Below are 15,913 nucleotides of genomic sequence, written 5' to 3'. Positions count from 1 at the left end.
TTGTGTTCATTTACCTTTTTGCTTTTGAAACTACTGTGTTTTTAAACAAAGCAATATAGTTTTTAGGCCACACTCTTGCAGTTCATCAAATGCTGGTTTCTTACCCCCCTACAATTAACATGAGGAGTCCTGAACCTAACTTCTGGGGATGTTACTGTAAAGTGAAAAAACTAAAATGAAAAACCATGTTGTAATTGCTTCTATGTATTTAATAGAGCAGTGGTTCTCAAACTGGGGGGTGTGGACTTTATCCTGGGGTGGCACGAGAAGGTTCAGGGTTTTAAAAATTTCATAATATATACAGCACCAGTCAAGTTTGAGTACACTTGCTGGAAATTAGTTTTTTCATAATTGACAATGTTTTACGTCGTATATGTTTCTGTAAATACTTGAAAATGAAAACACGTTTATAATATACAAAACATAAGGAGTATCAAAGCAATGTTCAAGAAAATTGAATTGTCTCTCAATCTTGGATTCCTCAAAATAGCCACCCTTTGCCTTAATAACAGCCTCACAAACACGAGGCATTCGGTTAAGAAGTTTCAGCAGGAAATCACCCGACATGTCTTTCCAGCTCTTCTGCAACAATTCCCAGTGATGTAGGGCACTTGTGGGTGGCTTTGCTTTGACTCTTCTGTCCAGTTCGTCCCATACAAGTTCTTTGGGATTGAGGTCTGGAAACTGGGCAGGTCATGTCATTAGATTGAGTTGTCCTTCACTTGCCTTCTTTGCCAGATAGTTCTTGCACAACTTTGAGGTCTGTTTCGGGTCATTATCTTGCTGAAGAATGAATGATTGCCCAACTAGCCATAATCCTGATGGAATGGCATGCGTCTGAAGTATGCTATGATAGCCATGGTGGTTGAGCTTGCCATGGACTTGGTAAAGATCACCAACTCTGTCACCAGCAAAGCAACCCCAGACCATGACACTGCTTCCTCCATGCTTGACAGTGGGAACCACACATTCAGAACTCATGCGCTCACCCTCTCTGCTTCTTACAAATACTCAGCGGTTGGACCCAAATATTTCAAATTTTGACTGGTTGGTCCTTTAGACCGACTTCCACTCCTCAAACGTCCAGTTTCTTGTTTTTTGGCCCAAGCAAGTCTCTTCCTCTATTCTGCACGCTTAACAATGGTTTCTTTGCAGCAATTCTTCCAGTTAGGCCAGCTTCACACAATCTCCTCTGACCAGTTGATGTTGAAACATCTGTACTTCTAGTAGCATTTAGCTGAGCTTGTATTTCAGGGGCAGTTAATCGCCGGTTTCGCAGACTTGTGACTCGAATGAACTTGTTCTCTGATTCTGAGGTCACCCTTGGCCTGCCTGACCTTGTTCGGTCCTCATGAGTGCCAGTTTCTTCAAATCGTTTGATGGTCTTGGCCACAGCAGTTACAGACACTTGCAGAGTTCTTGCCATTTGTCTTAAAGATTGACCTTCATTTCTTAAAATAATTACAGACTGTCTTTTTTCTTTGCTTAACTGAGTGTATTTTGCCATTTTCTGCTCCCTTACATTCAGGATTGACAAACTTGTGCCTATGCTACCTATATTTGTAGTAATCATGGACCCTCATCTGTTAGTAATTGGTGACAAAAGGTTAATTAGGTAACACGCTAGTTAACTTGGAGAATATCTAACAAAGACACTTTTATACTTAGGCCAGTGTTCTAACACCGTGTTATACACATTTCAGACTTTTAACTGACATGGGCTTCAGACTGAAATCCCCTTGCTTTGGGTGACCATTTCATTGAAATTGACATGACAATGATAATCTTTTTAAAATAAAAATTTTGAATGCAATTCACTTACACGTATCATATTATGAAATATCAAGTGTTTATAGACAAGTTTATACAGTTAACAGCATAGATAATCATGAAAAACCTGGTTTCAAGCAGATGTACTCAAACCTTTGACTGGTACTATATATAATTTAATATTTAGTCATCGCCAATTGTTTTTAGCCTGGTTTTCTCATCAATTATTATTTTTTTATCCCGGTTCACAGATTCAACCCCCCGGCGACTCGGGGACATGGAGGCTGAAACACGCGTCCTCCGAAACGTGTTCTTGCCAATTCGTCTTTTTTCGCACTGCAGGTCCACAGCGAAGCCACCAGACCTATAGTGCTGGAGGACAACACAGATCTGAGTGGCTCCACTGCAGACCTGTAGGCACCCTATCAGTCACAGGGGTCGCTGATGCGCAGTGAACCATTGTTTGCCCTGCCAACCTAAGCCCTTCCTACCTGGGCAGCGCTCAGCCAGCTAGGATCCCCCGGTCACAGTCGGCAGTGACATAGCCTGGATTCAAACCTGCGATCTCCAGGCTATAGCGCGCATCCTGCACTCCATGCAGAGCGCCTTTACTGGATGTGCCACTTGGTATACTGAACAGGGTAAAGAAGCTCTGGACAAGAGAAATAATGTCAGATATCAAAGTGGATATGAGAGTGGCAGTGATGAAGCCAATTTGCTTGAAGACATTAAAAGTAGGCCAGACATTTCCATCAATGGATTTAAAAAATTAGGAATTGATGATGCGATCAGAAACCCACAGGCAGTGTGAACTGACCGCTAGTAGGACTGTTCTTTTTTATGTTGAGCATTTTTGTGTTTTTTTGAAGGGTTTAATTAACAGCCAAAATTGTTTGTCAGACTTGTTGAAAGTTGATAACAAAATGGTTGATTGTTATTGTCGATACGTTGTAGATACGACTATTTATGCAGGTATCGCAAAGCCCAGAAACAAAACATTAAAAGGTTTTGCACCGTATAAAACTGAGCTGATTTTGCCAGTGCTTACTAGTCTATTAACCAGTTCGAAATGATTTCGAAGCAAATAAAAGCATTTTAGTTTGGGTTTTATTGTTAACCCTTGGCTGTCCATTTGTTCAGTGCTTGTCAGATGTGTCAGGTCCAATTTATTTCAGCAAAGGCTGTTTATTCAAAGTAAAACAGGTTTAAAAGGCACTGAATATCAACAGGGCACTTAGTACTGCATCTCGCCCCGCCCACCCCTTGTTTGCTGTATTTATCACATACCTCTTTATAGACGTGCATACTGATAAATCACCAAACTCCTCAATAATGCAATCCAAGTCATTATTTTATTACTATACATCTCAAAAAGCTCTGCAAATGTCTGTGATATTCATTGAGCGCTGGATGCGGAAGCAGCTATGTTTGTTTGTCAGTGTTGGGTCTGTGGTGCAGGGGCTATGTGTATTGCTCAGATATGTCCCTTTTTACATTTTTTTTTTTTTTTCTCAGAGCTTACCTGCCTCGCAGTGATTGAAAGGTTTTCTCTGCTTTTTGCGGAGAAAAAATGACTAGAGATCTGTGCTTGAAGTCTTTTTGATGTCAGACCGGAAAAGAAAAATTGTAATGTCGGACCTGGTCCGACATAAGACCACAAAGTGTTAAAGATTTCACACGTGGCAATACTACCCTTCAATTACTGCATGGTAGTACTGTGATCTTTCCACTGTGTTATGTTGTGAAACATAGTTTTAAAACTGAGAGACGGCACATGCTTATCATAAGTTTACTGGTTGTTAAAATTAAGGGCCATATAAGAACGATCAATACTGTAACTGATTGGAAGGCTGCCTTTGTTGTTCTCCAAGTTGCTGCAGTTACATTGTAGATGCTATAGTGAGATACTGTTTTAGCAGACATATTTAAGTAACCATTTATTAAAATGTTTTTGGAATTAAAAGTAAACGCAAAACAGACTTTTTTTGTGAACATGCTGTGGAAAAAATCCGCCGAGTTTAATACCAGTCAAAATTTCCCGTTATACGGTATATATAACTTAAAACAAATCTTTACAGTGTTCCTGCTAGGCTGTGTCATTGTAACAATGCCCCCCTGAAATAATGTTCTTAACACGCCCGTGTGTCCCCCCCCTTCCCAGACCAGACACCATACCAATACGCAGTAAATTAATGCATTGTTTACACTTGCATTTTCATAATTAAACTCCCGTGCCACAATTCTCCAGTCCAGTGGAATGTGTGCACACCGTCCCTGGTTACAGTCAGTTTTACAGTAAAGCCTGGACGACAACATCAGGCTTGTTAACAACATGGCCCGATGCAAATATAACCTTGTATCCCTGTCACACCCGAGAATCAGCTTTGGCAGTGACTGCTGAAATGTAGGCTATTTGTGCTTAAAAATACTGTGAAATTAATCTGCTGTAAACTTATGTACAGTATTTGGTAGACAAAATATCTGTCTGCATTTTGGAGATATGGAGTGACCTAGCAAGTGAATGGGAGAAATGTATACTTCTGCGTACTTCAGTGCAGTAGATTTTTTAAATGAAAACCACATCATTGGTTTTAAAAAAAAAAAAAAAAAAAAAAAAAGTAGGTAATGGAGTGTTTTGAAATTGGTATTTCCTATGACACAAAAAATGTTGCAAACCAGGGCCAAAATACTGTGTTTTTTGACACGTTTAAGTCCATGGCCATTTCTGCCAGTAGTTTTATCACGTCATGAGAGAGACGCACACAAAGTGTATGAGTTGTTTTAAATACAGTCTGTGTGTGTGTGTGTGTCTATATATATATATATATATATATATATATATATATATAATATATATATATTATATATATATATATATATATATATATATATATATATATATATATGCCTACAATACATCTTGCATTGAGAAAACACCACTGCAACAGAATAAAGGAAATGGTTATGTAATACAGTTCACGTGAAGTCACAGTTTTGGCAAGTAGCATTTTCAAAACTGTATCCTTATGTGCAATGTTAAAATATAGCAAATCCACAAAACCAACGAAATTGTATATTTTGACATTTTATTTAGTGTTTTGTGTAACACGGGACATCGTTTAACCTTGGTACATGAAGCAGATATACGCGTTTATCATATCAACAACATCAATGTGTGTTGTAAAAATGAAGCAAAAATTGTTTTGAAAACCGTCCAAAATATTTACTTGGGGGGGGGGGGGGGCTAAGAATGAAAAATGTCCAAGAACAAAAATGCCATTTTTGATATGGAAATTGTCAAAATAAAGGGGCATTTTAATACTACTACTATTAATCTGTACCTGCTGGTAATGTGGTTTCTTTTAATGCAGCGGCTTTCAAACTGGGAAAAATTCTGAAATGGTGAACAATGCATTTTATTTAGTACCACTTGCCAATCGATTGCGAACTTTTGTCTTGTAATCAGCGTTTAATCGCTCACACCAGACTGATGTGCTGTGACAGAGTGTTCAGTGCACACATGGCTAATTTACATATTAAAAAGGTAGGTTTGAAATAAGCCCTGTTTTTAAATGTCATGTAAACAGTTGGACGGTTACTGCAGTCTGTCTGGGATAAAAAAAAAATAAAAAAATACGTATTTTAAAAAACCAAAAGCCAAGTCTTAACTCCATTTTATTTCCTGTGTGCATTCGTGCCTGCAAATAGATACTTTTTTTCAAAGATCCAATTTAAAGTTTATTTTAACTTAAGTACTATTGGTTCATTCCAAAATACAGAATGCATGGCCAATCAGAAACCAAAGTATTACCATGTGGTCTAATTTTACAAGCCATTGTTTCTGGTGTGAGTAAGAGTTTTTAGCTTTCAATCCAGTGAAAAAATATGTGTTGTTGGCTCAATACTAATACATTACTAGCAAAGGGTGATCAAAATGAAATATCATCAGATTAAAAATACCAAAAATGTCTTACGACTGAAGTTCTCTTAAATTTTCCCTGCCATCATCAGTGATTTGTGTGGTAACAAGCAGGGACATCCATCACTTTGGTACTAGGCAAGCATTTTATAATGATTTTTTAAATTTGCATCAGTACTGTACACTTTAGTCACCAAGAGTTTAAAAATGCCAATAACATGTTTTCGTAATTAAGTCAGATGTAGAGATGCGTGGATAGAACTTTGCCTGCTTTTCTGTAGTTGTATTATCAATAAAATACATGATTTGCTATTTGCTATCAAGGAATAGTCAGTCCTATGTTGTTTCTGAGTGATTGAGGCTAGCACGAAGGCTTCGTTGATTTTAAGTAATCAGTAATTACAATAAAATGATGTTTATGTTTCCAACCATTAGAAACCTGTTTGAGGGTTGATTTTTATCCAAAAGTAAATATATGTTTTGTTATAATACAGAAACTTTTATAACTGTATCCATCACACACTCCAAGGCTTGTGTGTTGTATCATGTTATTGTACAGACCTGTTTTTTTCTGTTTTCATTTTATTATGACTATCTCAGATAGGGATACGCAGTGGACTACATTTTTTGGAAAGGGGTATGTAGCTTAAGATTGAAAACCCCTGTTCTGAAGTGATTTGGTACAGTGAATATCCTTTACTCAGTGATACACCAGCATCGCTGTGAAACCTTTCAAAATATTTTCCCCAAAAGTGACAGTGAGTACTGTAGAGACACCTTGGTTGTATCTATAGCTTTACAGCTTTATTTTTTGTTCTTCAGAAACAAAAGGTCAGTAAACTCTGTTGGCATATTTCATACAAACAATAAGAAATGGTGGATGGTTTTGAATCAAACAGATTGACCCCCCCCCACTGAAGAAAATGTCCCCCTAAAAATTTGAGGGAGCCACACTGACCTTCAGTCTGTAAGTCCTGCATCAAACACTGTTTATGCTGACACCTCCAGACATGTCACAGTTTGTAGATGGTGCTGTGCATCTGCTAGTGCCCTTTTAAGCTTGCAAATTTTTGGATGAAGTCCAAAATTAAAACAAAAAGGAAAGAAAAAAAAAGGGGGGGGGGGGGGGGGGGGGGGGGGGGGGGGGGTAAAAAAAAGTTTGAGAACTGCTGCAATAGAGCATTAAAAAAATTCTGGAATGGGAAAGTTTAACAGGAATGACAGCAAGTGCTGTATCTTTTAAACAGGAGTCACAAAGCACTGTTCTTAATATTAACGCTCTTTACATTTCCTATCTTCTGAACAGGCCAGATACATCCCTTTTTTGTTTTGATCTACTTTTTGAAATGTGGTGTTGTGTAAGCTCTAAGGGACTGTGTTTCTAGTTTAAACACCTTGCAGTGTTATAGAATATAAAGTGGGTGGTATTTAGCATTTCCAGTTTCTTCTCCTGGGTACTGACATAGGTAAGTTAGTCCTTGTTTTTGACTGTTGCATGTGCAAAAAACACATCAAAAAAGAAAGGTGTTGGCCCCAGCGCTGTCACTTTATAGGTTGACCCTAAACTTAATGGACTTGTAAAATTCAGATGCACTTGATGGGCTTTTTTGTGAATACTGTTAAAGATTTTGGTGACGTTGGTGTTTTGTAACTGAACTGTATCCTGTTAGACCACCCACGCAGCATTTGACAGGCTGCACAAAACGTGACAATAGGAGAGGTAACTTCTCAAAGAGCCTCTGGTGCATGCAGAGTGGATTTTGAAAAATCATGATAATAAACAGAGCATGATATTAACCAAGGTGATATAAAACGGTTTAATCTGTACTGTGAAAAAAAAAGCAGCAAATTACTGAAGTTGGACAATTAAACAAGAACCCAAATTTAACTGTTACCTAAATGTGCACAGTAATGTGCAGACTGCTCTGTCTCAAAAATACTACATCTTCAATCTGTTACTAGAACTTGAAGTTTTTACTTTGTTTTTTAAAGATTAGCTGCTGATTTGTTCATGTATTACTTGAATGTTGTGGAGCCAGTGAAATGTACAGTAAATGTTTCTGGGCTGAGAGGCAGTGGGGTAGCAGAAACCGCTGTTTACTCCTCCAGTATGGAATGAATGCTTGTCTTCTCTGGGTCTGTTTCTACACCTGTCAGCTGTTGCAGAGGAGTAATGAGCACAGTGCATATTCTCAGACTCTAAGATGGGCAGAGACATTGCATTAAACTTGATAATGCAACAGTTTTCTTTCACAGTGGTGCTCAATCACGGGCCCATCAGAAAATTGTGGAAACTTCTCATCACTCAATAAAAATGCTAGGTTTCTTTCCAGTATTAATCTTCATCACATATAAGACTTTGTTCTTAGTCACAAGATCAGAGGGTTAATGGGCTGCTGCCCACCCCACACACCCCAGGATCCTGTTTCATTGTGCTAACGAGTAAGAGAAGCGCACTGTGTTGCCTCATCTGAAGTAAACTTGCCCCAGCGCTCGACACAGTGCAAGGTATTTGTTTGAACTAAAAGTAAAAAACTTTTGTGTAAAACGAATTCTTGTAATCACAACGTTATGATTTTATTGCAGTACGTTTTAGTTTTTCACCGAATGCAAATTGGATACAGTACATTCCTTTTTCCATTGTAAGCTAAATGAACATTGGTGGTTCATTAGTGGTACAGATCCTTTTGTGATGAGGGAGGGGGTGCATTGTCCCCATTCAAAATCGCTTATGGAAAGGGCTCTATCATATTAACAGATTATTCAAAAAGATACTCCCGGGGATTGTCTTGTTTTTGAGGAATAGCTGGGGCAGTAGGGGGGTAGCAGGATTTAGCCCGGAGTCTTGTTAAGTCCCAGTGTAGGTCAACATGAAAGAGTTGACCTAGTCAGTAGGCTCTTCAGTGTGCACAGAGCAGACAGGACCTCGATGTGAAGTATCCTCTTCCTGCAGCACAGCGCTCTCCATGGGGAATTGCTTGAGTTTTGAACTGAGTAACAATATGATCTGGTTGGTTACACAACAAAGAAACTCCTCCCGCCCAGAGCACCTGGCACTTCACATGGTGATTGTATCGCTGCAGCACTGGGCAATTCAACAGATAACTATAGCAGCGAGGGGCCCACCCGAGTGGCTCCTCCCGGTAAAGGCACGACCACGTGGTGCGCAGAGAGTCATTGACAAGCTGACGGCCTTTCCTGGGGTTTCCACAGTGAGCATCACATTGGCACTAGCGTGCCAGCGTGTTAGGAAGGCAAACCCTGCAGGGTCTGTAGCTCCTGCTGTGTAGCTGGACAGCCTATTTCGCTGTGTCTTCAAACATGTTTCATTAGGTGCTCCAGAGTTGGCTAAATCCAAAATAATGTCAAAGATTGTTTACTTTGAAAGAAAGGTTACACTATTCAAGCAACTGTTGATTACTGAATAATTAAATATTTAATTTCAGTTACCAAGTTTCTTTAAACACACCAAGTGAAACCCCTTTCTCATGCTCAACAAAAGTGGCAATCTTGCATGGAAGCAAACCAGGACCAATTTAATCAGAGTTTCTAATTGTAGCGTGTCTCCTGCTTTTAAAGATCTAGCGATTTTGTAACTGGTGATGAATAATGTGTTTGCTTAAGTAATGCTGTCAAACTGTTTGTTTGTGTAGCTTAAGTGCTTCTAAAATTATAATTTCTTTGACATTGTTAGATAGCCACTTTGCAAAAAATGGAAATATACAGTAAAATGTCAGAATCTGTACGTCTACATCCGTTCAAGTTTTCCCAACGGTGCTGTAAATCTGAATATTCACGTGAAACAGTGAATGCAGATTTATTTTACCAGTCTGTATGTTTAGGGTCCCCAGTCAGAAAGTCCCTTTTTGTGGCTGGCTGTCACACTCTACAAGTGAGCAACATAAATGCTTGATTCTTCTCCAAAACTTCTATTGTACACACCTTTAAACCGATAAACCCTTTTTAACCTTTCAGGTAATGTGAGTTTATTGCACCATTATGAGGACCCTCTGTATTTGTTTTACTGTTGCTACAGGATTGGGCTAGTGTGTGTTTCAGTACCAATCCCTGCGGCTGGTTTCACAGACCATGAGAAGCACTAATCTTGGACTTGTCAATGTTAATTTAGGTAAAGTAATCCAAGATTAGAGCTCATCCAAGTATGTGAAACTAGCTGCTAACGTTTTTCCCTTTTATTCATTCAGCCGGTGCTGAGCAAGACAGATCAAGATCGACACTAGCCAGGCTGCTCGCTATTCAGTCAAATAAATTAAACTGATAAAGACATTAGCAGAAATATTGGATTTGCTAAACTGGTTCCTAGTAGTCTTTACCTCCTCTAATCAATGAAACACCCACTTAGTAATTTGTGAAGCGTTCAGGAGCTGCTTCTCTGTTCTAGTGGCCTCCCATGGATCTGTAGTGTCTTCAGAGCAGTAAGACTGAGTAGCATCTGTTAATCTGATGCTCTTTCCTTTTTGTTTTTTAGGCAGTACAGTGCTGTACACTCAATTAGCACGGACTTAATAAAAAGAGTTTTAGTAATTGCAATAAGACCCATACAACAGTTATCCAAACTGCCTTTTGTTTGTTTTTTATATTTATATGGAGACAGCATGAGCCAAAACTATTGGTGTTTTTATTCTTTCAGGGTTTGGCTCTATTTAAAACCAAACTACTTCACAGAGAGATTAGTTGCATTTTTCTCCAGATTAGAAGTAGTTGCTGTGCAAGTTGCTGTGCAGTGTATTTCTGGTTTGTCAGTTTGATTCCCTTTCTTGTTGTTTTGAGGGATGTTCTTTGTGCAGAGATGCCTGCCTGTGAGAGCAGTTTAAGTAACTATGGAAACAAGACCGCCCATACCCACAGAAAAGACATGCCCAGTAAACATGAAGCTCCTTTTATGGGTGTAAACAAGAAGAAACTCCTGTGTCGCCTGTTTGAGTGAGTTTCAGTAACAGTGGACCAGATAGCAGATCTGAGACTTTTACAAAGAGCTGGTGTAGGAGCTCAATGTGCCGGTGAATAACAGGGAGCTTAGTCCCAAGAGACAAATCCTGAGACCACACTTCACTGAAGGGTTAAAGCACTCCTGTTATTAACCCTCCAGAATGATTGTGAAGACGCTTCAGACTTGCTGTGGCAGAGCAGAGCAGAGCTGTCCAGACTGCCCATGGTGTGCCCCTTGACTGCTATGAAAAATGTTTGTGAGTTTGTCGCGCCCTTGTAATTTCTTTATGAGCAGTGTTTAGTTGGATCAATGTTTTTGTTGAATTGAATCCCCTGTTAAACTATTCACCGTAAAGGACCACGTGTTGTAACTTAGTGGGAAGATTTGATTTTGCTTGTATGTCTGAGAGGTGCATATGCTGTTCAGTGATGCAGCTGTAAGACCGAAGCTCTGCTAGGATTGTAGCACTGCATTGAGAGATTGCTGTGCCAGTACTGATTTAACGGGGAGAGAGCCTGTTTTCACAACTGTATTTCATAACTATGTTCCACAATTATTTTGAGAAGTTTGTATAATATGTAACCTGAGGTGTTTCCTTTCCCTGGTGTCCTTGTAGTGGAATCCCTAATTTTGCTTGTCCATACATGAATTAGCAGTGTGGTGCCTTTTGGGGGAGCTGCAAATTTCTAGAAGTGATATAGCTGCTTTACTGTAATTTCATCCTCAGTGCCTTGCCTTTTTAAGTCAATTGCATAGCCATGTGAAAAAAATAACAAAAAGCAGTACAATAAATTGGAAATTTAGACCAGGCCAAAGAAAAACGTTCACCCAACATGCACAGCATAGCTTTCAGATAGCAACTGCAGTGAGCAATAGTAGAGTTCCGTAGACTATGGAAAGTGTTTAATTGCTCTGTGCATTTGATGGGACACAACTGTACTGCAAATTCAGCATTTGTACCATGCACCTATAACACTCAATTGATTAGTATATTCATACTGTCTGTACCAGTTCAGCACAATGTTTAGTATGTGCGCGCACAGTAAGAGCTTGATGTTTTCTTGGGAGAAATGTTTGCTTTTATTGTATGCACTACATAATGATTCTATATAATGTTAGAATATGATGAGCTACGCTACCTGATATAAAAACATCATCATCTGGTTGCACAGACCATGATTTAGCTCTAATCTTGATCTAACCTGGCTAAGGTAACATTAGGTAGTTCAAGGTTAATGCCAGTTGGGGTCAGTGAAACCAGCAGCTGTAGCTTTAGCATTGAATACACAAACAAACAAAGTTGCATTATGTGCAGAATGAAATGACAAGCATGCTTCCCTTTCTGTTTTCAGTTCTATCTCCAGGACACGAAGAGCAGCAATGGAACCTTCATCAACAGCCAGCGCCTGAGCCGCGGCTCGGAGGAGAGCCCTCCATGTGAGATTCTGTCTGGTGACATCATCCAGTTCGGAGTGGATGTGACGGAGAACACTCGCAAAGGTAAAGGAGAGGGAGAGCGCAAGGCTGTCTTCTGCTCCGCTTTAAATGGGAAATGAAAATAACATCGAAACATACACATGGTATTCATTTTACTAAATGTTTAGCTGAAAATGTACTGTTTTAATTAGATTTTCATGTTTTTTCATCACTTGCAATATTTAAATGCATTAAACAACCGTAATTGAGTCCTGAATGTTGTAAAAATCAGTAACATTTCAAATACAAAAGTAAAATATTAAGATGACCTGTAAGTCCTATTTTTTTTCTCAAATTAATCAATAGTTTAAACAGTGAACAACCACATACAAAAAACATTTTTATCTACAAACAGATTTGCAGCTTTACAAACGAGTCTGCTGTATGTGTACATGATGCTGTTGTGAGGTTAGGGTTGTACAGTATTTTCCTCTCCAGGTAGGGTTCACATTGCTACAGTTTGTGCATTAATTAAAACAAAGGCTGTATAGACACTGTGGTGGCTTGAGTATTGCTTCACGTTTCCTTTTCCAGCCATTCCGAACATGTTTTACTTTGGGAATATGGGTGCGCTGTTTGTTTTTGCTCCTGAAGGGATGTGGTATATGTAATGGCATCTTTCTCGACCTTGATCGCTGCTGTCCGTGTTGGCATGGAGACAGAAGGCCACTGCACAGCGAATATCTGGCTAGTGTTTAGTGTGTTAGTGCCAGTAGCGACTGGTGCACACCAGTGTCTGGCTTAAGATACTCATTTTCTGTTTTGATATTTGCTTTTCTTTTAAACCATGGTATTCCCCCTGATTTGGATCAAGTAAATAATGGTTACGTTTAATGGTGTATTTCACTCTGAGCCATTTAGATTGAGGTTTAATTATAATGTAAGAGCACTTATCCATGTTTAAGTTTAGTCAGTGGGCTGAACAGCAGCAGTCAAACGTACTGTTTTAAAAATGATATTGGTCCTTCAGCTAGAGGGTTTATGATGTAATTTCCTCTGTAGAAGAGTTTTGAAACCTGGAACATGGCTTTTTGCCAGCTGTCTTTAATATTTTAGCAACTGGAAATTAAAAGAAAACTCAAATATCAGAAATCCAACTGATAGTTCACAGTCTTTGAACCATGCTGGTTCAGACTCAAGATCTGCAGATCTCTCTGGAGCTAAGGAACCTGGGGGGTTTGTGGTGCTTTGAACGCACATCTGCTTCAAGGATACAAAGCCAACACTGGGGATGGAGAGATACTATTTTAGCTTCAAGTTTATTGAACAGCAGTGTTTTGAAAGTGCAGTTAGAAGATGGGAATAAGACTCCCATTGCACAGCAGTTTGATCCATTCCTGGTTTTACTAAGTTTAAGACGACGGCTCATAGTAAAACCTGGTTTGCGTGAACCTGCTATGCAATAGGAGTCTTATTTCCATCCCTGTGTTAATTTGAAGTTTTAACGAATCAGAGCAGTACAAGTGCTCTTTTGGGTTTATTAAATGCTTTAAATGAATTGAGTAGTTACAAGCTACTTTGGATCCCTGGTAATAGGCAGCCTTTACAGGTTTAACAGCATTAATACTTCAACACAGTAATAAAAATATGGTTATCATATATTTAGCTCTTAGGCTACAAAAAGCTAAAAATGCCCACTCCTAAATTCTAGAATATTAAAAAATAATAATAATTATATACTCCTACTCTAAGACTAAAACATCTTATAGTAATGCATCAGATATTGAATTCAAATATGTGCTTACCTTACAGTATAAGGAAGTGTAGTGTAGGATATATTGAAAAATAAGACTTCAAAAGGCAGAGACTTCACTTCGACCAAACAGCAATCGGTTTTCTAGAGAATGAACCACGTCAGCTTGCAAGATCAAGATCAATGGTATCGAATGGGGTCTTGCTCTGGGCTTATATAGGATTTTCCCTCCATTGAATACATCAGAAGTCCCAATCAAATCTGATCATCAATCTGCCTTGACATGTCTTATCTTTAAGTTAATTATGCATTCTAGAAGGATCTGATCAACTCATTTGTCAAAACTGATTGGATATAACTTCTTGCTGATTTCATCACTCTCTTTTTCCAACTCCTCCTTTTTCAAAAGTCATGTGGACAGGTTCACAGACTTCTTGCTATAATATAATACAAGTATATGTGCATATATGAAAGGTGTTTTTAATATGTAACACCAGCTCTATTTGATTGGGTCAAAATGATATGTCCCTCTTTGCCGCATATTATGTTACCTTTTCATCGTGTTGTCAGTGGGTCAGTTTAACTTCATATACAAATGTTTGTTAACAAAGCATGGGACAAAGACCTTTGAATAAGCATACAGTGGTCAGTTCAGTTATTTATGTTTAAATTTGAGCTATAATAAACATGCTAAGTATAACAGCCTTATTTAACTGTGCCATTCTCAGACTATGGCTGACCTCTCTCTGTTTCTAAAAGTTGCCTGCTCAAGCAGGATTCAGATACCCTGTTTTCTTGCCAAGACGATTATTTTGATTAATATGAAACACCATTGTAAGCATTTCTCCAAATTCAATGCATGACGTCAGTTTTCTCCCAAAGAAAGTCTTCGCTTATTTGATAAGAACTGATACTCGACACAACTCCCCTAATTTGTGGAATGCTCTGTACGACTGCCAGGTATTCTTATCATAGAAAGACCTTGGATTCAAAACTGTGGACTACAAGTAAATCTCACTTTGACTGCCAAAAAGAACCTTCCATATCTAGCACTGCTCTGCTTGCAAACAGATAAGGGCAAGGCTGTTTTTCTGTAGGTGACTTCCTTAACTTGCTCCAACAGCTTATATTATTTGTTTTGGATTGTCGTTTTTACTATAGTGAACAAAAGGCTTTGGACCCAAACAGGGTTGTTATAGTGAGGATGTACTATATTTAGTATTTGACTTGTATGCTGAATATACAACACATGCACATTTTAATATATAATGCGTGCACATTTGTTTCATAGTGTTTGTTTCTGTTTAACAGAGGGTATAAAGAAGTTTGGATCAGAATCCAATATCATCCCTTACAAAAATAATATACTGCAAGTATACTGGTGCCAAAATTGTCTAGTTTTAGTATACTGTTGCGTGCACAGGGGAGGGCAGCAGCAGGGCTAGTAGGTGACGTAATCACACACAGTGACATAAGCCTGATATACGCTCCTTTGTACAGCGGCATCGGCGCTATGCTTTGGCACGAGAGGTCCCGGGTTCGCACCTGCCCTCCGCCTGTGTGTGGATTGCCTCGCCATGTGTGATGCGCCTGCCTGCATTAACCGAGATCCCTACAATACTATTGGTATTGATATTGGGCAACCCGGGCCTTTACTTGATACCTGCAAAAACCTAAATCTTGTTAGCTGGGCTACCCTCTCTACATTCCCATTACCATCATTAGTAGGAAGACTTCAAATAAATTAAACTGTTTCTATCAGAGTCGGACATCTTTTCACTGCGCTACTCCAAACGGGCCACTTCCTGGGATGATGCACTCCTGTCCCGCCCACCAAGGGAATAAAACAGTCACTCACAGGAAGATCCTCTACTTTTACCCTCTCAAGATGGTACAGTAAGACCTCTGTGTTGAGCTGAGTGTGTTGATAGAAAAGAGTTTCTCGAGTCGGTTATATTTCCATTGCATTCATGCTTGCCTCTTTCCTGGAATTAACGACTTAGAGTCCTTTTTTGCCTTTCTTTCAGCGCACTCTTCACTTGCGTGGTAGGCCGATCTTTGTATCTGTCTGTTGTATGCAGTCATCCGTGAATGGTTCTATTCT

The 15,913-nt window shown here is 39.0% G+C and overlaps 1 protein-coding gene across 1 annotated transcript in view; it reads left to right on the top strand.

Moving 5' to 3' along the window:
* slmapa (sarcolemma associated protein a) overlaps positions 1-15,913 on the top strand; it is a 97,221-nt gene that overhangs the window by 18,602 nt on the left and 62,706 nt on the right. Inside the window, 1 exon segment of the mRNA XM_041225082.1 lies at positions 11,993-12,140. Coding sequence (XP_041081016.1) covers positions 11,993-12,140 — 148 coding nt within the window.

Source organism: Polyodon spathula, chromosome 23 (genome assembly GCF_017654505.1).
Source record: "Polyodon spathula isolate WHYD16114869_AA chromosome 23, ASM1765450v1, whole genome shotgun sequence".
Lineage (NCBI taxonomy): Eukaryota > Metazoa > Chordata > Actinopteri > Acipenseriformes > Polyodontidae > Polyodon > Polyodon spathula.
This window is presented reverse-complemented; position numbering and strand designations above follow the sequence as displayed.